General features: G+C 40.4%; 1 protein-coding gene across 2 annotated transcripts in view; it reads left to right on the top strand.

The window, feature by feature from the left end:
* The window catches only part of LOC128588020 (leucine-rich repeat-containing protein 37B-like), a 39,575-nt gene that overhangs the window by 20,497 nt on the left and 2,196 nt on the right, over nucleotides 1–16,882 (top strand). For both annotated transcript variants that reach the window (XM_053594594.1, XM_053594593.1), the window contains 2 exons: nucleotides 12,149–12,220; nucleotides 12,941–13,015. In XM_053594594.1, the coding sequence (XP_053450569.1) occupies nucleotides 12,149–12,220; nucleotides 12,941–13,015 (147 nt within the window). The remainder of the gene's footprint in view (nucleotides 1–12,148; nucleotides 12,221–12,940; nucleotides 13,016–16,882) is intronic.

Here is a 16,882-nt window from a genome sequence, read left to right as displayed (position 1 = left end):
GTACCTCTTGTTTACATAATTTGCATAATTTTAAAAGACAATGTTGCCAAACTTTGGAAATGTTAATATTCAAACTGGAAATCTCCACTTCATGTAACATCTTTCTCTGGTTTATAATCCCAGCCAGTGTTTTAATCTGTTCCAGTGTCAACTGCCATGTGCTCTGCTTCAAGGGGGAACCTAGTCTTTTGTGAATTTTTTGTACATTAGTATTTGTTACAAATATTTTAGCAAATGCTTTCTATTTCTCTTGGTTGTGCATATCTTGGCTGGCGTTACAGAAAAATAGTGCAGACATTATTTCCTTACTGGGAAATAGGTTTGTTTCCTTTTCTTTCTTTTTTTTTTTTTTGGTTTTGGCCCGGGCTAGGTTTGAACCCGCCACCTCCGGCATATGGAACCGGCGCCCTACTCCTTGAGCCACAGGTGCCGCCCTTTTCTTTCTTTCTTTTTTTAGTTTGTGTGTGGGTTGGGTTGGGGAGGGGTGGTTTATGTTGAATGTTTAGTTTTTCTTCTGCATGGTACATCATGTTGTGGGATCTTTAGAAAAGTTCATACTGTATGAATACGAAGACAAAATATTTGAAACTTCAAAAAAAAAATCTTAAGCCAGCACGCCTGGTTTAAGTATTTTATTTTTTTCACACTTTCTCCCTTTGGCCAAGATCTGTGCCCCCACCCCCACCCCCCGGCTTAACATTTTATTTTATTTATTTATTTTATTTTTTATTAAATCATAACTGTATACAATGATATGATTATGGGGCATCATACACTCACTTCATAAACCATTTGACACATTTTTATCACAGTGGTTAACATAGCCTTTCCGGCGTTATCTCAGTTACTGTGCCAAAACATTTACATTCTACATTTACCAAGTTTCGCAAATACCCCAGTAATATGCACCACAGGTGTGATCCCACCGATTCCCCTCCCTCTACCCACCCCCCCCTTTCCCACTTCCCCCTATTGTTAAGTTGTAGCTGGGTTATAGCTTTCATGTGAGAGTCCCAAATTAGTTTCATAGTAGGGCTGTGTACATTGGGTATTTTTTCTTCCATTCTTGGGATACTTTACTAAGAAGAATATGTTCCAGCTCCATCCATGTAAACATGAAAGAGGTAAAGTCTCCATCTTTCTTTAAGGCTGCATAGTATTCCATGGTATACATATACCACAATTTATTAATCCATTCGTGGATCGATGGGCACTTCGGCTTTTTCCATGACTTAGCTATTATGAATTGGGCTGCAATAAACATTCTGGTACAAATATCTTTGTTATGTTGTGATTTTTGGTCTTCTGCGTATATGCCCAGCAGAGGAATTACAGGATTAAATGGCAGATCTATTTTTAGATCTCTGAGTGTTCTCCATATATCTTTCCAAAAGGAATGTATTAATTTGCATTCCCACCAGCAGTGCAGAAGTGTTCCCTTTTCTCCGCATCCACACCAACATCTCTGGTCTTGAGATTTTGTGATATAGGCTAGTCTCACTGGAGTTAGATGATATCTCAAAGTAGTTTTGATTTGCATTTCTCTGATGATTAAAGATGATGAGCATTTTTTCATATGTCTGAAGGCCGTGCGCCTGTCTTCTTCAGAGAAGTTTCTCTTCAAATCCCTTGCCCAGCCTGCGATGGGATCCCTTGTTTTTTTCTTGCTGATGCGTTTGAGTTCTCTGTGGATTCTGGTTATTAAACCTTTGTCAGAGATATACCCTGCAAATATCTTCTCCCATTCTGAGGGCTGTCTGCTTGCTCTGCTTACTATGTTCTTAGCTGTGCAGAAGCTTTTTAGTTTGATCAAGTCCCAGTAGTGTATTTTTGAAGCTGCTTCAATTGCCCGGGGGGTTCTCCTCATGAAATACTCACCCAGACCATTTTCTTCAAGGGTTTTCCCTGCATTCTCCTCTAGTATTTTTATAGTTTCATGTCTTAAGTTTAAATCTTTAATCCAATGAGAGTCTATCTTAGTTAATGGTGAGAGGTGTGGGTCCAATTTCAGTCTTCTGCAGGTTGCCAGCCAGTTCACCCAGCACCATTTGTTAAATAGGGAATCTTTTCCCCACTGAATGTTTTTAATTGGCTTGTCAAAAATCAAATAGCGGTAAGTAGCTGGATTCATCTCTTGGTTCTCTATTCTATTCCAGATATCTACTTCTCTGTTTTTGTGCCAATACCATGCTGTTTTGATCGCTATTGATTTGTAGTAAAGTCTGAGGTCTGGTAGTGTGATTCCTCCTGTTTTGTTTTTATTTCTGAGTAATGTCTTGGCTATTCGAGGTTTTTTCTGATTCCATATAAAACGAAGTAATATTTTTTCAAGATCTTTAAAATATGATAGTGGAGCTTTAATAGGGAGTGCGTTGAAATTATATATTGCTTTGGGTAGTATGGACATTTTGATAATGTTGATTCTTCCTAGCCATGAGCATGGTATGTTTTTCCATTTGTTAACATTTTCAGCTATTTCTTTTCTTAGAGTTTCATAGTTCTCTTTATAGAGATCTTTCACGTCTTTTGTTAGGTAAATTCCCAAATATTTCATCTTCTTTGGCACTACTGTGAATGGGATAGAGTCCTTAACTGCTTTTTCAATTTGACTGTTGTTGGTGTATATAAAGGCTACTGATTTATGAATGTTGACTTTGTAACCTGAGACGCTGCTGTATTCCTTGATCACTTCTAGGTGTTTTGTAGTAGAGTCCCTAGTGTTTTCCAGATACACAATCATATCATCTGCGAAGAGCGAGAGTTTGATCTCTTCTGACCCTATATGGATACCCTTGATCGCCTTTTCTTCCCTAATTGCGGTGGCTAAAACTTCCATTACAATGTTGAAAAGCAATGGAGACAATGGGCAGCCTTGTCTGGTTCCTGATCTGAGTGGAAATGATTCCAATTTAACTCCATTCAATATGATATTGGCTGTGGGTTTGCTGTAGATAGCCTCTATCAGTTTAAGAAAAGTCCCTTCTAGACCAATTTTCTTGAGTGTTCTGATCATGAAGGGATGCTGGATATTATCAAAAGCTTTTTCTGCATCAATTGAAAGAATCATATGGTCTTTGTTTTTTAATTTGTTTATGCGCTGAATTACATTTATAGATTTACGTATATTGAACCAGCCTTGAGACCCTGGGATAAAAAAAACTTGGTCATGATGTATAATTTGTTTGATGTGTTGCTGGATTCTGTTTGTTAGGATCTTGTGGAATATTTTTGCATCTATGTTCATTAGTGATATTGGTCTATAATTTTCTTTTCTTGTTGGGTCTTTTCCTGGTTTGGGGATCAGGGTGATGTTTGCTTCATAGAACGTGTTGGGTAGTCTTCCTTCTTTTTCTACATTTTGGAACAGGTTGAGTAATATAGGTACTAATTCCTCTTTAAAGGTTTGGTAGAATTCTGACGTGAAACCATCTGGTCCCGGGCTTTTCTTTTTAGGGAGGTTTTGTATAGTTGATGCTATTTCTGAACTTGATATGGGTCTGTTCAACATTTCCACTTGATTCTGGTGAAGTCTTGGAAGGTGGCGTGCTTCCAAGTATCGGTCTATTTCCTTCAGATTTTCATATTTCTGAGAATAAAGTTTCTTGTAATATTCATTAAGGATTTTTTGGATTTCTGATGAGTCTGTGGTTATTTCGTCTTTGTTGTTTCTGATTGATGATATTAGAGATTTTACTCTTTTTTTCCTGATTAGGTTGGCCAGAGGTTTATCTATTTTATTGACCTTTTCAAAAAACCAGCTTTTTGATTTATTGATCTGTTGTATTATTCTTTTGTTTTCAATTTCATTTAATTCTGCTCTAATTTTGGTTATTTCTTTTCTTCTACTGGGTTTGGGGTTGGAATGTTCTTCCTTTTCCAGTTGCGTGAGATGTCCCATTAAGTTGTTAACTTCCTCTCTTTCCGTTCTCTTGAGGAAGGCTTGCAGTGCTATAAATTTCCCTCTTAGAACTGCCTTTGCAGTGTCCCAGAGGTTCTGATAGTTTGTGTCTTCATTGTCATTTTGTTCCAAAAAATTGGTGATTTCTTTCTTAATCTCATCTCTGACCCAGCTATCATTCAGCATAAGGTTATTTAACTTCCATGTTTTTGTATGGGTATGCAGATTCCTGTTGTTACTCAATTCAAGTTTTATTCCATGATGGTCCGAGAAGATGCATGGAATAATTTCTATTCCTTTAAATTTACTGAGGTTAGACTTGTGACCTAAAATGTGATCAATTTTGGAGTAAGTTCCGTGGGCTGATGAGAAGTATGTGTATTCAGTTTTGTTGGGATGAAATGTTCTGTAGATGTCTGCTAAATCTAAATATTGGATGGTTAGTATTAAATCTAAGATTTCTTTGCTCAGCTTCTTTCTGGAGGATCGATCCAACACTGCCAAGGGAGTGTTGAAATCTCCAACGATTATGGAGCTGGAGGAAATCAAGTTACTCATGTCTGTTAGAGTTTCTCTTATAAATTGAGGTGCATTCTGGTTGGGTGCATAGATATTAATAATTGAGATCTCGTCATATTGAGTATTACCCTTAACAAATATGAAGTGACCATTCTTGTCCTTCATTACTTTTGATGGTTTAAAGCCTACTGTATCTGCAAATAAAATTGCAACACCTGCTTTTTTCTGATTACCATTTGCCTGAAATATGGATGACCATCCTTTCACCCTGAGTCTGTATTTGTCTTTTAAGTTGAGATGTGACTCTTGTATGCAACAAAGATCTGGCTTGAGTTTTTGTATCCAGTCAGCTAACCTATGCCTCTTTAGAGGACAGTTTAAGCCATTCACATTGATGGAGAGTATTGATAAGTCTGGTGGAATTTTGGGTATCGAGTTTTTCAAAGGTCCAGTGAACATTTTTAATCCTTTCGCCAGTGTGGAAGTTGAAGTTTGATCCGAAGTTTCTGAGTGAGTTTACTTTTGTGGTATAGGATTGGGTTGGTCATTGTAGAGGATAGGTCTGAGAACATCCTGAAGAGCTGGTTTACTTATGGCAAATTTTTTCAACATATGAATGTCATTGAAGTATTTAATTTCTCCATCATAGATGAAACTCAGTTTAGCTGGATACAAGATCCTGGGTTGAAAGTTTTTTTGCTTTAGGAGATTAAAAGTTGATGACCAGCCTGTTCTGGCTTGAAAAGTTTCAGCAGAGAGATCTGCAGTTATTCTAATATTCTTACCTTTGTACGTTATAGTTTTCTTTCGCCGGGCTGCTTTGAGAATCTTCTCTTTCATGTTAACTTTAGTGAAGCTAATTATGATATGTCTGGGAGATGGCTTATTGGGGTTGAATCGTGCTGGGGTTCTGAAGCTGTCTGCTATCTGAATTTCAGATTCTCTAGGCATGTCTGGAAAATTTTCTTTCATAATTTCATGTAAAAGGGCCTCTGTGCCCTTGGCAGCCACTTCATTGTTCTCCGAAATTCCTATAACCCTTATGTTGTTTTTTTTTCGAATTATCTGAGAGTTCTCTGAGTGAGTGATCCGTTTTTGCTCTCCATTTCTCTTCCTCTTTGAGAGATTGGGAGCGTTCGAAGACTTTATCTTCAATGTCAGAAATCCTTTCTTCTGCTTGCTCCATTCTTTTACTGAGGGATTCTACTGTATTTTTCATATCTTTGAGGGCTGTAAGTTCTTGTTTCAGTGTGTCTAAGTCTTTGGTGGTTTTGTCTTTAAATTCGTTAAATTCTTGAGACAATTTTTGAATTTCTCCTCGAATTCCTAATTCCATTTTATTAATCTTGTCTGCAAACCAAATTCTGAATTCGACTTCTGACATCTCAGCCTGTTGTTTATGAATGGGATCTTCAATCACATCTGCCGTATCTTTTCTTGGGGGGGTTGATCTATTCTGGTTATTCATGTTACCAGAGTTTTTCCGCTGATTCCGCCCCATGGTTTACTCCCTTTGGTTTTTCCCCTGGGGTTTTATTGAGGGCCCATACAGTGTTGTGGCCTGAGAAACTGGGGCCCTGTCTTGTGTGGTGGAGCAAAGTGGTTCTGTCTTGTTTTCAGTTGGTTTCTGTTCGATCCTATTGCAACTTCTACTCTGGCTTGAAGTCTCAGCTGTGTGGAAAAATCAGCAATTAAGTCACCCCGCCTACCCACCTCTGGCCCCAGTTGGAAAAGGAGAATCAAACCTTCCTACAATCGCACACCCAGGGCACCACCTGAAAAGTCCTCAGTCTATTAGCCCAGTTCAAAAGGTCCGAATCAACTGTCTCAATCGGCACTTGTCTCGGGTGGAAGGGTTCAAGAGGTCTCTGGGAACTGGATCACAGGGGCCTGGTGACTCCTCTGACACAGCTCACCCCTGTGCAGCGTGGAGTCAGGAGGAGCCACCCAGCAAACAGAGCAGTCTGGGAAGGTTGACGTCTCCTTCCCCACTTTGCCCCTCCGTCGGACCCAGTCACTGGTATCTCTGCAGATGGCTAACCCAGTTGCCTGCAGTGAACAGACACTCCAGGGTTTTGCACCTGCCTGAATCGCAAGGAAGTCTGCCAGGCCCCCGCAGACTGCCGCTATCTAGCAGGAGGAGATGGGGCCTGACATCTTTGAGTGTTTGATGCAGGTGATGGGAAGGAGGTGTTCACTCAGGCTTAGCCCCGTCCCTGATGGATGTTGCTAACAGAACAGAACAGAACAGACAACTTTGTGAGGTTCTGTCTCTGTTCCTGTCGTCGCCTACAGAAGTCGGGCTGTTTTGAGTTCAAAAGTCTTTGCTGTTGGAGAATTGCGTCTGAACACCTCTCAGACGCCCTGCCCTGGAAGCTTCCCGGGTTTGTGAGCCGTGGGTGGCCTCCTCTGGTTGCCCAGGGAGACAGGGGGTGTGGCCTCAGAATATCCAGAAGTGAGCGTTCTGCCGTTAAAGAAAAAACGGCTGTTGATCTACCTCCATGGAACTGCTGCTCTGGTGTGGGCACTCAGGCGACCCTTTTCTCCTCTGTCCCGCGCCCCAGAGTCAGCACTGAGCGGCCGCAGTTTGTGCTGGGTCCACACCCCTTAAGAGATCCCCCAAGAATCAGAACTCTTGGGGGATGGGCCCCCAGACCCCGATTGGGAGTGGGGGGGGAAGCTAGAGTTTCATTCAGTGTTACGCAATACTACGGTCCGGGGAGGGCTCCTGCACTGCACCGCAGGGAAGTGCCGCCAAGGCTTGATTTCCCCTCAGCAGAGTGCCCTCTCCTCGCTCACGTATCCCAGAGTCAGCGCTGACCTGACGCAGCTCAGGCACTGTGCACTCCCCTCGAGAAATCACCCAAGGAGCCGAACTCCTAGGGGATAGGCCCTCAGACCCCGAGTGAGCGTAGGGGTTCTCAGCTCTCAGCGGGGAGGCCAGAGTCTTATTCAGTCTTGGGCCCCGTATGCCCGGTGAGGGTTGGTGCACTGCACCGCAGGGAAGTGCCGCGAGGCGTGACTCCCCCTCAGCCCGGTGCCCTCTCCTCACTTGCACGCCTCAGAGTCAATGCTGACCAGTCGCAACTCGGGGACTGTCCACTCCCCTTGAGAAATCACCCAAGGATCCGAAGTCCTGGGGGACAGGCCTCCAGACCTCAGTGGGCGGGAGGGGAGCGCCGGGGATTCAGGGTTGCCGGCAAAGGATTCCCAAAGTTTTATTCAGCCCTATGTCCGGCAGGAGAGCGCCACGGCACCCCAGTAGGGGAGGTAGGTCCAGTTTTTAGAAGGTCTCTCCCGTGGAGTGTAGTGGGAGGGCCTTTAATTTCTGCCCGCTTGTTCAATTGTGGGGCTCTTGAGCCGGTCTCATGGGGGAGGGGGACTCCCGTCCGCTTGGTGGTGGATTTTGTACCTTTTGTTTGCGTCCTTGTGATCACAACTTGCCTCAGCGGTGTTGATGTGCGTTCTTCAGCCTTCTCTCTTGGTGAGGCTCAAGTCCACCAGGATACCTACTAAATTCCTGTCCCTTAACTCTCCTTCTGGACGGGAGCCTTTGTTGAAAGCTGGCTTCAGTCCGCCATCTTGTCTCCCCTCCTCAAGATTTTATTTTGGTTCACAATTCTTCCCTTTTGGCCAAGATCCACCAGAGGCACCATTGATGGCCAGACTCTTATTTTGTCCCATCCCGAGAGCAAGACTGGATGTTCGGGCCAGGTTTGTTAGAAGGGAAGGGTGACTCACCTGGGCAGTGCAAAAGTCTGTTCTCAGGGGCAGTTAGAGAACTCTTTCAAATACAGGGGTGTAGGGTAGCTGGTAGGCAAATTCTACAGCTTGCCAAGAATGTTAAGGTCCTTTGGTGTGAATTTCTGAGGGGGTGTGGGTAACTAGACCCTTTGTGTCTTTGTCTTAGGAGGAAAGGAGGAGGAGGAGGGTGAAGGGTTTGTGTGTGGCTATGTTAGGCTCCAACAGCTGGGATGGTATGGCCCCTGCCCTGGTTCCATCTAGGCCCTTGGTGGGACCCTCATGGCCAAGAGAACTGAAGAGCCAAAAGGACTTACATCCATGAAGTGTTTTAGGCCAGATGGGACTGGAGGTGGACAGGTACTCATGGAGGCTTTTAAACCTTCTAGGCAACATGAAGGTAAAAATCAAAATGTTAAAGGCAAGGCTACAAAATTAATTGATCTGTGTTGTGCTACTATATTTTGAGGTTTAGTTGCAGGCTTGTAACAAAAAGGCCGAGGAATTTAGAAACTTAATTACTTAAGCTAAGGAATTTAGAGACTTTTGTTGTGTCACCTTATTTTAGTCTCTTTAGTGATTTGTCCTAAGGTGGCTAATAAATTTCCTGTTACATCTCTTTTTGTATAAACCCCATCCTGAGGACAATTATGCTGAGGATGGATGTTTGGACCACATGGCCCCAAAGGCAAAGTTTCTCATTTAGTATTTGTTTAGGTTTCTGTGTACCCATCCTTGATCTTGATCTACTTTAATCTATAGAACTAAATGTTTTCCCTATGTCTTTGAACATATTTCAAATAGTTGAATTAAATTCTTGTCTAGTAAGCCCAATATCTTGACTTCCTCAGGCACAGTATCTACTGATTGCCAACCCCCACACCCACCCCTGTGCATGGTTTCTTTGTGCCCCTTACAAATTGTGTTGAAAATTGGATATTTTAAATAATACTACGTATAATGTAACAATTCTAGAAATCAGATCCCTGCCCCCAGGGTTTGGTGTGTACTGCTGGTTATTATAGTAGTTATTATTAATTTATTTAGTGACTTTTTGGAACTAATTTGGTAAAGGCTTGTACTTGTTGTCATGTGTGGCCACTGAAATCTCTACTAGGTTAGGTTAGTCTGCTGATGAATGAACAGAGATTTCCTTAAAAGTCCAGAAGCAGTAAGTCTCCGAGATTTTCCCAAGGGGCTTGTGTGCGTGTTAGGGTGTACCTTCAGCACTCAGCAAGATGGTTTTATAGCTCTGCCTTAGCTTTCATTTCCTGCTTTGTGCAGAACCTCAGAATCAGACATGGATGAGAGGTTAGGGACTTCTCTGATGTTTCCTGACAATGCTCACAGTCCTAAATATGTGTATGACCTTCCAGATTTCAAGGAATATGACTCATGGTCTTCCAGTTTAACAAGGAAATGTTGGAGTATTTCAGAGTTCCTATGGATATCTCATTCCTAAGCCTTTTCTATTAAGTTTTGTTAGTTTGTTTGTTTGTTTTTGAGGCAGAGCCTCAAGCTGTCACCCTGGGTAGGGTGCTGTGGCATCACAGCTCACAGCAACCTCCAACTGCTGGGCCCAAGTGATTCTCTTGCCTCAGCCTCCCAAGTAGCTGGGACTACAGGCGCCTGCCACAACGCCCAGCTATTTTTTTGGTTGTAGTTGTCATTCTTGTTTAGCAGGCCCGGGCTGGATTTGAACCCGCCAGCTCTGGTGTATGTGGCTGGTGCCTTTGCCGCTTGAGCTGCAGGTGCCAAGCCATCTATTGGTAAAAGGTGCCAACTTTTACCCATCACCTCATGTAGCTGCCATATTAAGACACTTCTTATAATTGTCTTCCACAAACACCCTTTTAGGTCAAATAGAAGCAAGCCTTTCCAGGAAGGTCTTCCATGTAACTAACAGGTCAAATAATGACAGTTCAATTGTGGCTTTGAAAGAGCTCTGGCTCCATTTTGCTCCCTCTGTTACTAGAGATGTGGGCTACTTTTCGTTGTTGTTGTTGAGTCTCACTTTATTGTCCTTGGTAGAGTGCTGTGGCATCACACAGCTCACAGCAACCTCCAGCTCCTGGGCTTAGGCGATTCTCGTGCCTCAGCCTCCCAAGTAGCTGGGACTACAGGCGCCCGCCACAACGCCCGGTTATTTTTTTGTTGCAATTTGTCTGGGGCCGGGTTTGAACCCGTCACCCTCGGTATATGGGGCTGGTGCCCTGCCCACTGAGCCACAGTTGCCACCCAGATGTGTGCTATTTTTAAGGCTACTACTGAGCTGGGAGCAAAAGATGGTCTAGGGTAAGCTAAAACAACACAAATCTCACTGTTTTTACTGAAATTTAGCCATTTTTCCTGAATAAACACTCCTTGGGTTGCTGCATTGTGACTTTGATTAAATTTCTAGAGTTCTGAAAACATTGATTTTGGACATTTTGGCCATAATTTTGTTGTTTTTATGAAGGGATGAATTTTCAGAAGTCTTACTCCACCATTTTCACTGCTGTCACCTACAACATGGTTTTGTTCTCTTTTTTTTTTTTTTGAGACAGAGTCTCACTTTGTCACCCTCAGTAGAGTTCCCTGGCGTCATTGCTCGCAGCAACCTCAAACTCTCGGGCTCAAGCGATTCTCTTGTCTCAGACAAGTGTACTTGCCTCCCGAGTAGCTGATACTACAGGTGCCCACCACAATGCCAAGTTCTTTTTTTTTTTTTTTTATAGGCAGGGTCTTGCTCTGGCTCAAGCTGGTCTTGAACCTGTGAACCTGTGAGCTCAGGCAATCCACTCACCTTGGCCTCCCATAGTGCTAGGAATACAGGTGTGAGCGACCATGCCCAGCCTACAATATGGTTTTAAATCTCTAAAGTCTCCATGGCCATGGGCTAATTAAATATTTAAGCATGGGAAGTGACTGGGAAAAGGAGTAAAAAGAGAAATTCTCAAGAGGTTCTCCCAGATGAATAGATGTAGTTTAGAAAGGTATTTTATATTTAGTTGTCACAGAATTAAGGTTAATGTAACAGCTATTTTAAACCTTTTTTCTTCAGAGAAGATAAACACAGGCTTTGCAATCAGAACTAACTTTAAATTTCAGCTTTGCTTCTAACTATCTTAGTGGTCTAGGACAAGTTATATAAACTCTCTGTGCCTCGGTTTCCTAATTTATAAAAGATAATATTTACCACGTAAGCTTATTGTAAGGACTAAATGTAAAATGCTGATCACAAACGACCGGCAGCCCAGTAGATATTAGGTATATAATTGTTATTTTTATAATGTTCTGCAGAAGTACACTAATAATTGTTTAGTAGAGTTAACCTAAAGGCAGATTTTCTTTTCTTTCTTGTATTTCTCTCTTTTGTTTTGTTTGTTTGCTTTTAAGAATGGAAAAGAAAATCTGTTCCAGCATTTTGGAATACAAATTTGCGTCAAAATTAATTTATTCGTTTCACTGATATTTAAATAAAATGATGTTTTCAACAAACATTGATTAAATATCTAGTAAATTTCAGGCACCATGCCAGGCACAGGTATGAGAATGTCACTAAGTTGTGGTCCCCACTCTCGAGGGGCTGACAGTCCAGGAGACTGACGAGTGCCCAGGTGATTACAAGCACAGTAACAAAGGCTGTGATGTGAGTGCAAGTGTGTGACAAGAATTCCCTTCTCTCAGATTTATCCCTTTTTCTTTAGCTCTAAAGCCAAGGATTTGGTCCGTTTTTTTCTTAATCAGATAAATTAAACACGGATTTAAAAAAATTTTCAAAAGATGAAAGACAAACACCTCAGATTATGGAGGGCATCTGGCATAATAAACCTGGGTTGTTCCCAAAGGAAAAGTGCTTGGCAGAGTCTTAGGATGATTTAAGGGAAAAACAGAAAATGTTTTTATTTTTTTACCTACAAGTTTCATACTAAAAAACGACTATAAACTCTTTGTGGAGTTACATGTACATTGAAATGCAGGTATTTTTAATTCAATTGCATTTTTCAGAATTCTCAATCGTAATCCTCTGACAACTGTTGAAGATTCATATCTTTATAAATTGCCAGCATTAAAATATCTGTAAGTATTGCGGTCATCTCATGAATTATGAGATTATTTCTGCTGTTATTTTTTATTTTCATCAAAGATTAAGTATGTTGAATTTAGGCTAAAAAGTCATAATTTAAACTTTAACTGGTTATTAAAAAAAGGTTATTGGCAAAGAAAAGAGATTAAGAATGGATGTGTAATGAATGGGCAAGACAGCCAGCAGGGAAAGAGAACAGTAGTATTGAGGAATGTATATAAATATAATATATATAGATGCATGTAGGAATATCATTTATCCCAGAAAGCAAAAAAGAATAGATGCTTCTATTTTAAAAATAAAAAATAAAGGGCTGTGCCTGTGGCTCAAAGGAGTGGGCGCCAGCCCCATATGCCGGAGGTGGCGGGTTCGAGCCCAGCCAAAAACTGCAAAAAAAAAAAACACCTCCCCCTTAAAAAAAAAAAAAAAAAAAAAGTAATCCTGAGAGGTGAATCCAATAAGAAAATGGGAAGATAAATGTTAAAAAGTGTATACATTCCATTATTCCATGTCATTAATTTGATGCTGCAAATGAAGATAATTACATTTCTTCAGTAAAAGCTCTGTAATCATCTTCTATGACAAACTCTTGAGCTGGATTGTTTTATATAGAAACAAAAATTGAAGTGCTGACATGTCCTTGCAATATGTTTTTAAGTACAGAATTTTTCTATTGGGGTTAATATCTTGACTCTTCGGACTTTCTCCTTCAGAGACATGGGAACAACACAAGCCCCACTTACAACAGTCGAGAACATCCTCATGACAACTCTTGAGTTGGAAAAACTGTAAGTTATTTTTTTCTTAGCTTTATTTTCACTTAGTACGTTTGTTAGGTTTATATTTTCTTAAGTCAGTTTTTGTGAGGTATAATTTTTATGCAGTAAAATTCACTCTTTTTAGGTGCAGCAATCAATGAATTTTCACAAATGTGTAATTATGTAACCACCATCACATTCCCCAAATAGAATGTTTCTGGTGCCCTAAAAAAAGCCTCTCATGTTCCTCTGCAGTCGGTCCCCTCCTCCCACCATCAGCCCCTGGCAACCACAATCTGATTTACATCCCCATAGTTTTGCCTTTTCCCGACTGTCTTAGAAATGAAATCAGATGTAGTATGTAACCTTTTGTGTGAAGCTTCTTTCACTTAGCATAATTGTTTTGATATTATATTACTATTCTTGTTGTATCTGTCAGTGCAGTTAGTTCTCTCCTCATTCACAGCTTCAACCAAGCACAGATGGTAAATATTTGGTGTGGGGTGGGCGGGTGGGGGAGAGAATAAACTATAAAAAATAATATGTGTTAAAATACAGTATAGCAACAATGTACATGGCCTTTACACTGTATTACATAATATTCTAAGAGTAATCTAGAGATGATTTCAAGTATACTAGAGATTATATGCAAATATTATAGCATTCACAGATTTTGGTATCTGCAGAGTCCTGGAACCAGTTCCCCACAGATAGCAAGGGACAGTGTCGTATGGCTATATCAGCTTATCCTTTCACCAATTTATGAACAATTGGGTTGTTTTCATTTTTTTGGCAATTATGAAAACTGCTAAGAACACTCATACTCATGTCTTTGTGTGAACATACGTTTTCATTTCTTTCAGGTAAGTACCTAGGGTGGGACTACTGTATCACATCCTAAGTACATATTTAACTTTTTAAGAAACTGCTAACTTCTTTCCTAAAGTGGCTGTACTATTTTGTATTCCCACCAGCAATGTGAAAGTTGCAGTTGCTACAGGTATTCAGCGGATCCTTATTTCAGTTTTCTTGAAAAATCTACTAGTAGATGTATAGTGGAATCTCATTGTGGTTTTAATTTGCATTTCTGTAATAGTTAATGCTGTTGAATATCTATTCATGTGTAAATATCTTCTGTACTGAATTATCTGTTCAAATCCGATCCTGTAGTTTAATTGATATTTGTCTTCTTGTTCAGTTTTTAGAGTACTTTTTATACTCTAGATACAAGTCTTTCAGGTATGTGTTTAGTAACTATCTTTTCTCTTTTCTCAGGTTGTGGTTTGTCTTTTCATTCTTTTTAAATTTCATGTATGTGCGTATGTATGTATGTATGTATGTATGTATGTATGTATGTATGTATGTATGTATGTATGTATTGAGACAGGAGTCTCACACTGTCACCCTGGGTTGATTGCCATGGTGTTATAAATCATAGCAACCTCAAACTCCTGGGCTCAAAACCAGAAAACTGAAATATAAGGATCTGCTGATCCTCTTGCCTCAGCCTCCCAAGTAGCTTTGTACCCACCACCATACCCACCTACTTTTTCCACTTTTAGTAAAGACGGGGTCTTGCTCTTGCCCAAGCTGGTTTTAAACTCCTGAGCTCAAGCGATCCACTCACCTTGTCCTCCCAGAGTGCTAGGATTACAGGCGTGAGCCACTGTGCCTGGCCTGTCTTTTCATGCTGTTAAAAGTATTTGAGCCCAGGTTTTGTAATTTGTAATTTGAGGTTACAGCACAGGTTTTGTAATTTGTAATTTGAGGTTACGGCAAGCTATAAAGATGCCACCACACACTAGCCTGTGTGAGTGAGACCCTGTCTCAAAAAGAAAAATAAAGGAAGAAAAGGAAAGAAAACCGTAGGTGTTGTTTAGTTTCCAAATATTTGGCGATTTTTCAGATCTTTCTGTTGGTTTCTAATTTAATTTCATTATGATCAGAGAACACATATTGAATGACTTGAATTCTTTTGAATTTATTCAAATTTGTTTTATGGCCCAGAATATTGTTGCATAGCTCATTCATGCTCTATTCATGTTTTATTTTGTTTCTCCTTGTGTTTCATTTTGGGAAGTTTTAAGTTTTTGAAATAACGATTTTAATGTCCTTGCCTGCTCATTCTATCCATGTAGGTTCTGAGTTGGTTCTTATTGATTGCTTTGTTTCTTTACTATGGGTCATATTTTCTTGCTTCTTTTCATGTTTGGTAATTTTCTATTGGATCTTGGTACGTGTTGCCCCATGGATCATGAGATTGTCCTATCTAGCTTATGCTAACAGGCAGTCTTCCTAATCTTGAGCAACATCTAATTGTTTTCTGATACTTTTGGGTGGTTCTTTTCCTAGCCTCAAGTAGTTTCCTCATACACGTGCACCAATCAGTACTTTGCTGAACACTCAAGAGCTCCCTCTGTGTGTCTCCTGAGTTCATGTTCTGTGTGCCTCTTTTCTCTCTAGTACTCTGCTTTGAGACTTCTAGCCACCTTGGTTTTCCCAGACTCTCAGCTCAATTTCCTTAATCGAAGAGTCCACCAGTTTCCTTTCCTAGCACCATGACCTGGAAACTCTCTCAAAGAAGTAAGCTAGGGCAGCCACGGGGCTCACTTCATTTATTTCACATCTTACAGAGATCACTGTCCTTCATTGCCTGATGTCCAGTGTCTTTAAAACTGTTGTTTTGTTTCTTTTATCTGGTATTTTGGTTGTTTCTGGCCAGGGGTGCAATGTCCCTGTTATTACATCTTGGCCAGAATCTAATAATAATCTTTAAATCTGTTTTGTTTTGATCCAGGATCCGATCAGAGATCAGGCATTGCTCGTTATGTCTCTGTTTCCTTTAGTGTAAAACATTTGTCTACTTTTTCTTGGTCTTTCATGCATTGAAGAGTCTAACAGGGTTGTTTTGTAAATTCTCCCACAATCCGGATTTGTCTATTTCCTCATGATTAGATTCAGGTAAAACATTTTGAGGAAGAATACTATTAATAAATAGACGATGTGTTCTTCCTACCTCATGACTTCAGATGGCCCATAATGCTAAGTTTGATCATTTGATTACAAAGTGATATCTTCTAGAGCTCTCCATTATAAAGTTATTTTTTCCATTGTTAATTAATATGTGTAAATACATTTGATCTTAGACAAAAGTCCAAGAAGAAACAATAATAAGTATAAATAATCTCCGGGGTGATGCTTTGAGATCAGTGAAAATCCTGCTTTCAAAACATGTTTTTACCCAACTGTGCATCAGTGAGGCAAGAGAATCGCTTAAGCCCAGGAGTTGGAGGTTGCTGTGATCTGTGACGCCATGGCACTCTACCCAGGGTGACAGCTTGAGGCTCTGTCTTAAAAAACAAACAAACCAACCAACTGTGCATCAGTGATAATCACTATCCAAATCCATTATTATTGTGTTTGCAAAATGACACTTTTCTAATTATATCATTCCTTCTACATAGCTGGCATTATTCTATTAATATTAAAGAAGAGCTGGCCCTCTTTCCCTTTTGTGAATTCATGGATTCTTCTTCTGTGAATTCATGGATTCTTCTTTAGAGTAATTATGTTGTATCTGATTATCATCATTATTATTTTGAAGGCTGAAATTGTCCACATTTGGCCAATGTAATCTTCATTATTGTTCAACCCTATAAAGTGGTTTAAACTAAGCTATCATTTATGCCCAGAGTAATTTCTAATATTTACCGCTCCCAACAGTAATTGAGAAAGGAATTCTAGAAGTTTGGGGCCTCCAGACTCTTCTTAGAAGTCTGCCTCCTGTGTCCTCTCAACCCAAAGTGAGACAGATTTTCTTCTTCTGTCTTCTATGGGAGAAGATAATTTCTGAATGAAACTACAAATCAGTGTCACCCAATTCTAATTCCTTTTTTA

The sequence above is a fragment of the Nycticebus coucang genome, chromosome 6 (genome assembly GCF_027406575.1).
Source record: "Nycticebus coucang isolate mNycCou1 chromosome 6, mNycCou1.pri, whole genome shotgun sequence".
Classification (NCBI taxonomy): Eukaryota; Metazoa; Chordata; class Mammalia; order Primates; family Lorisidae; genus Nycticebus; species Nycticebus coucang.
Note: the sequence above shows the minus strand (reverse complement) of the source record. Positions and strands in the feature narration are given on the sequence as shown.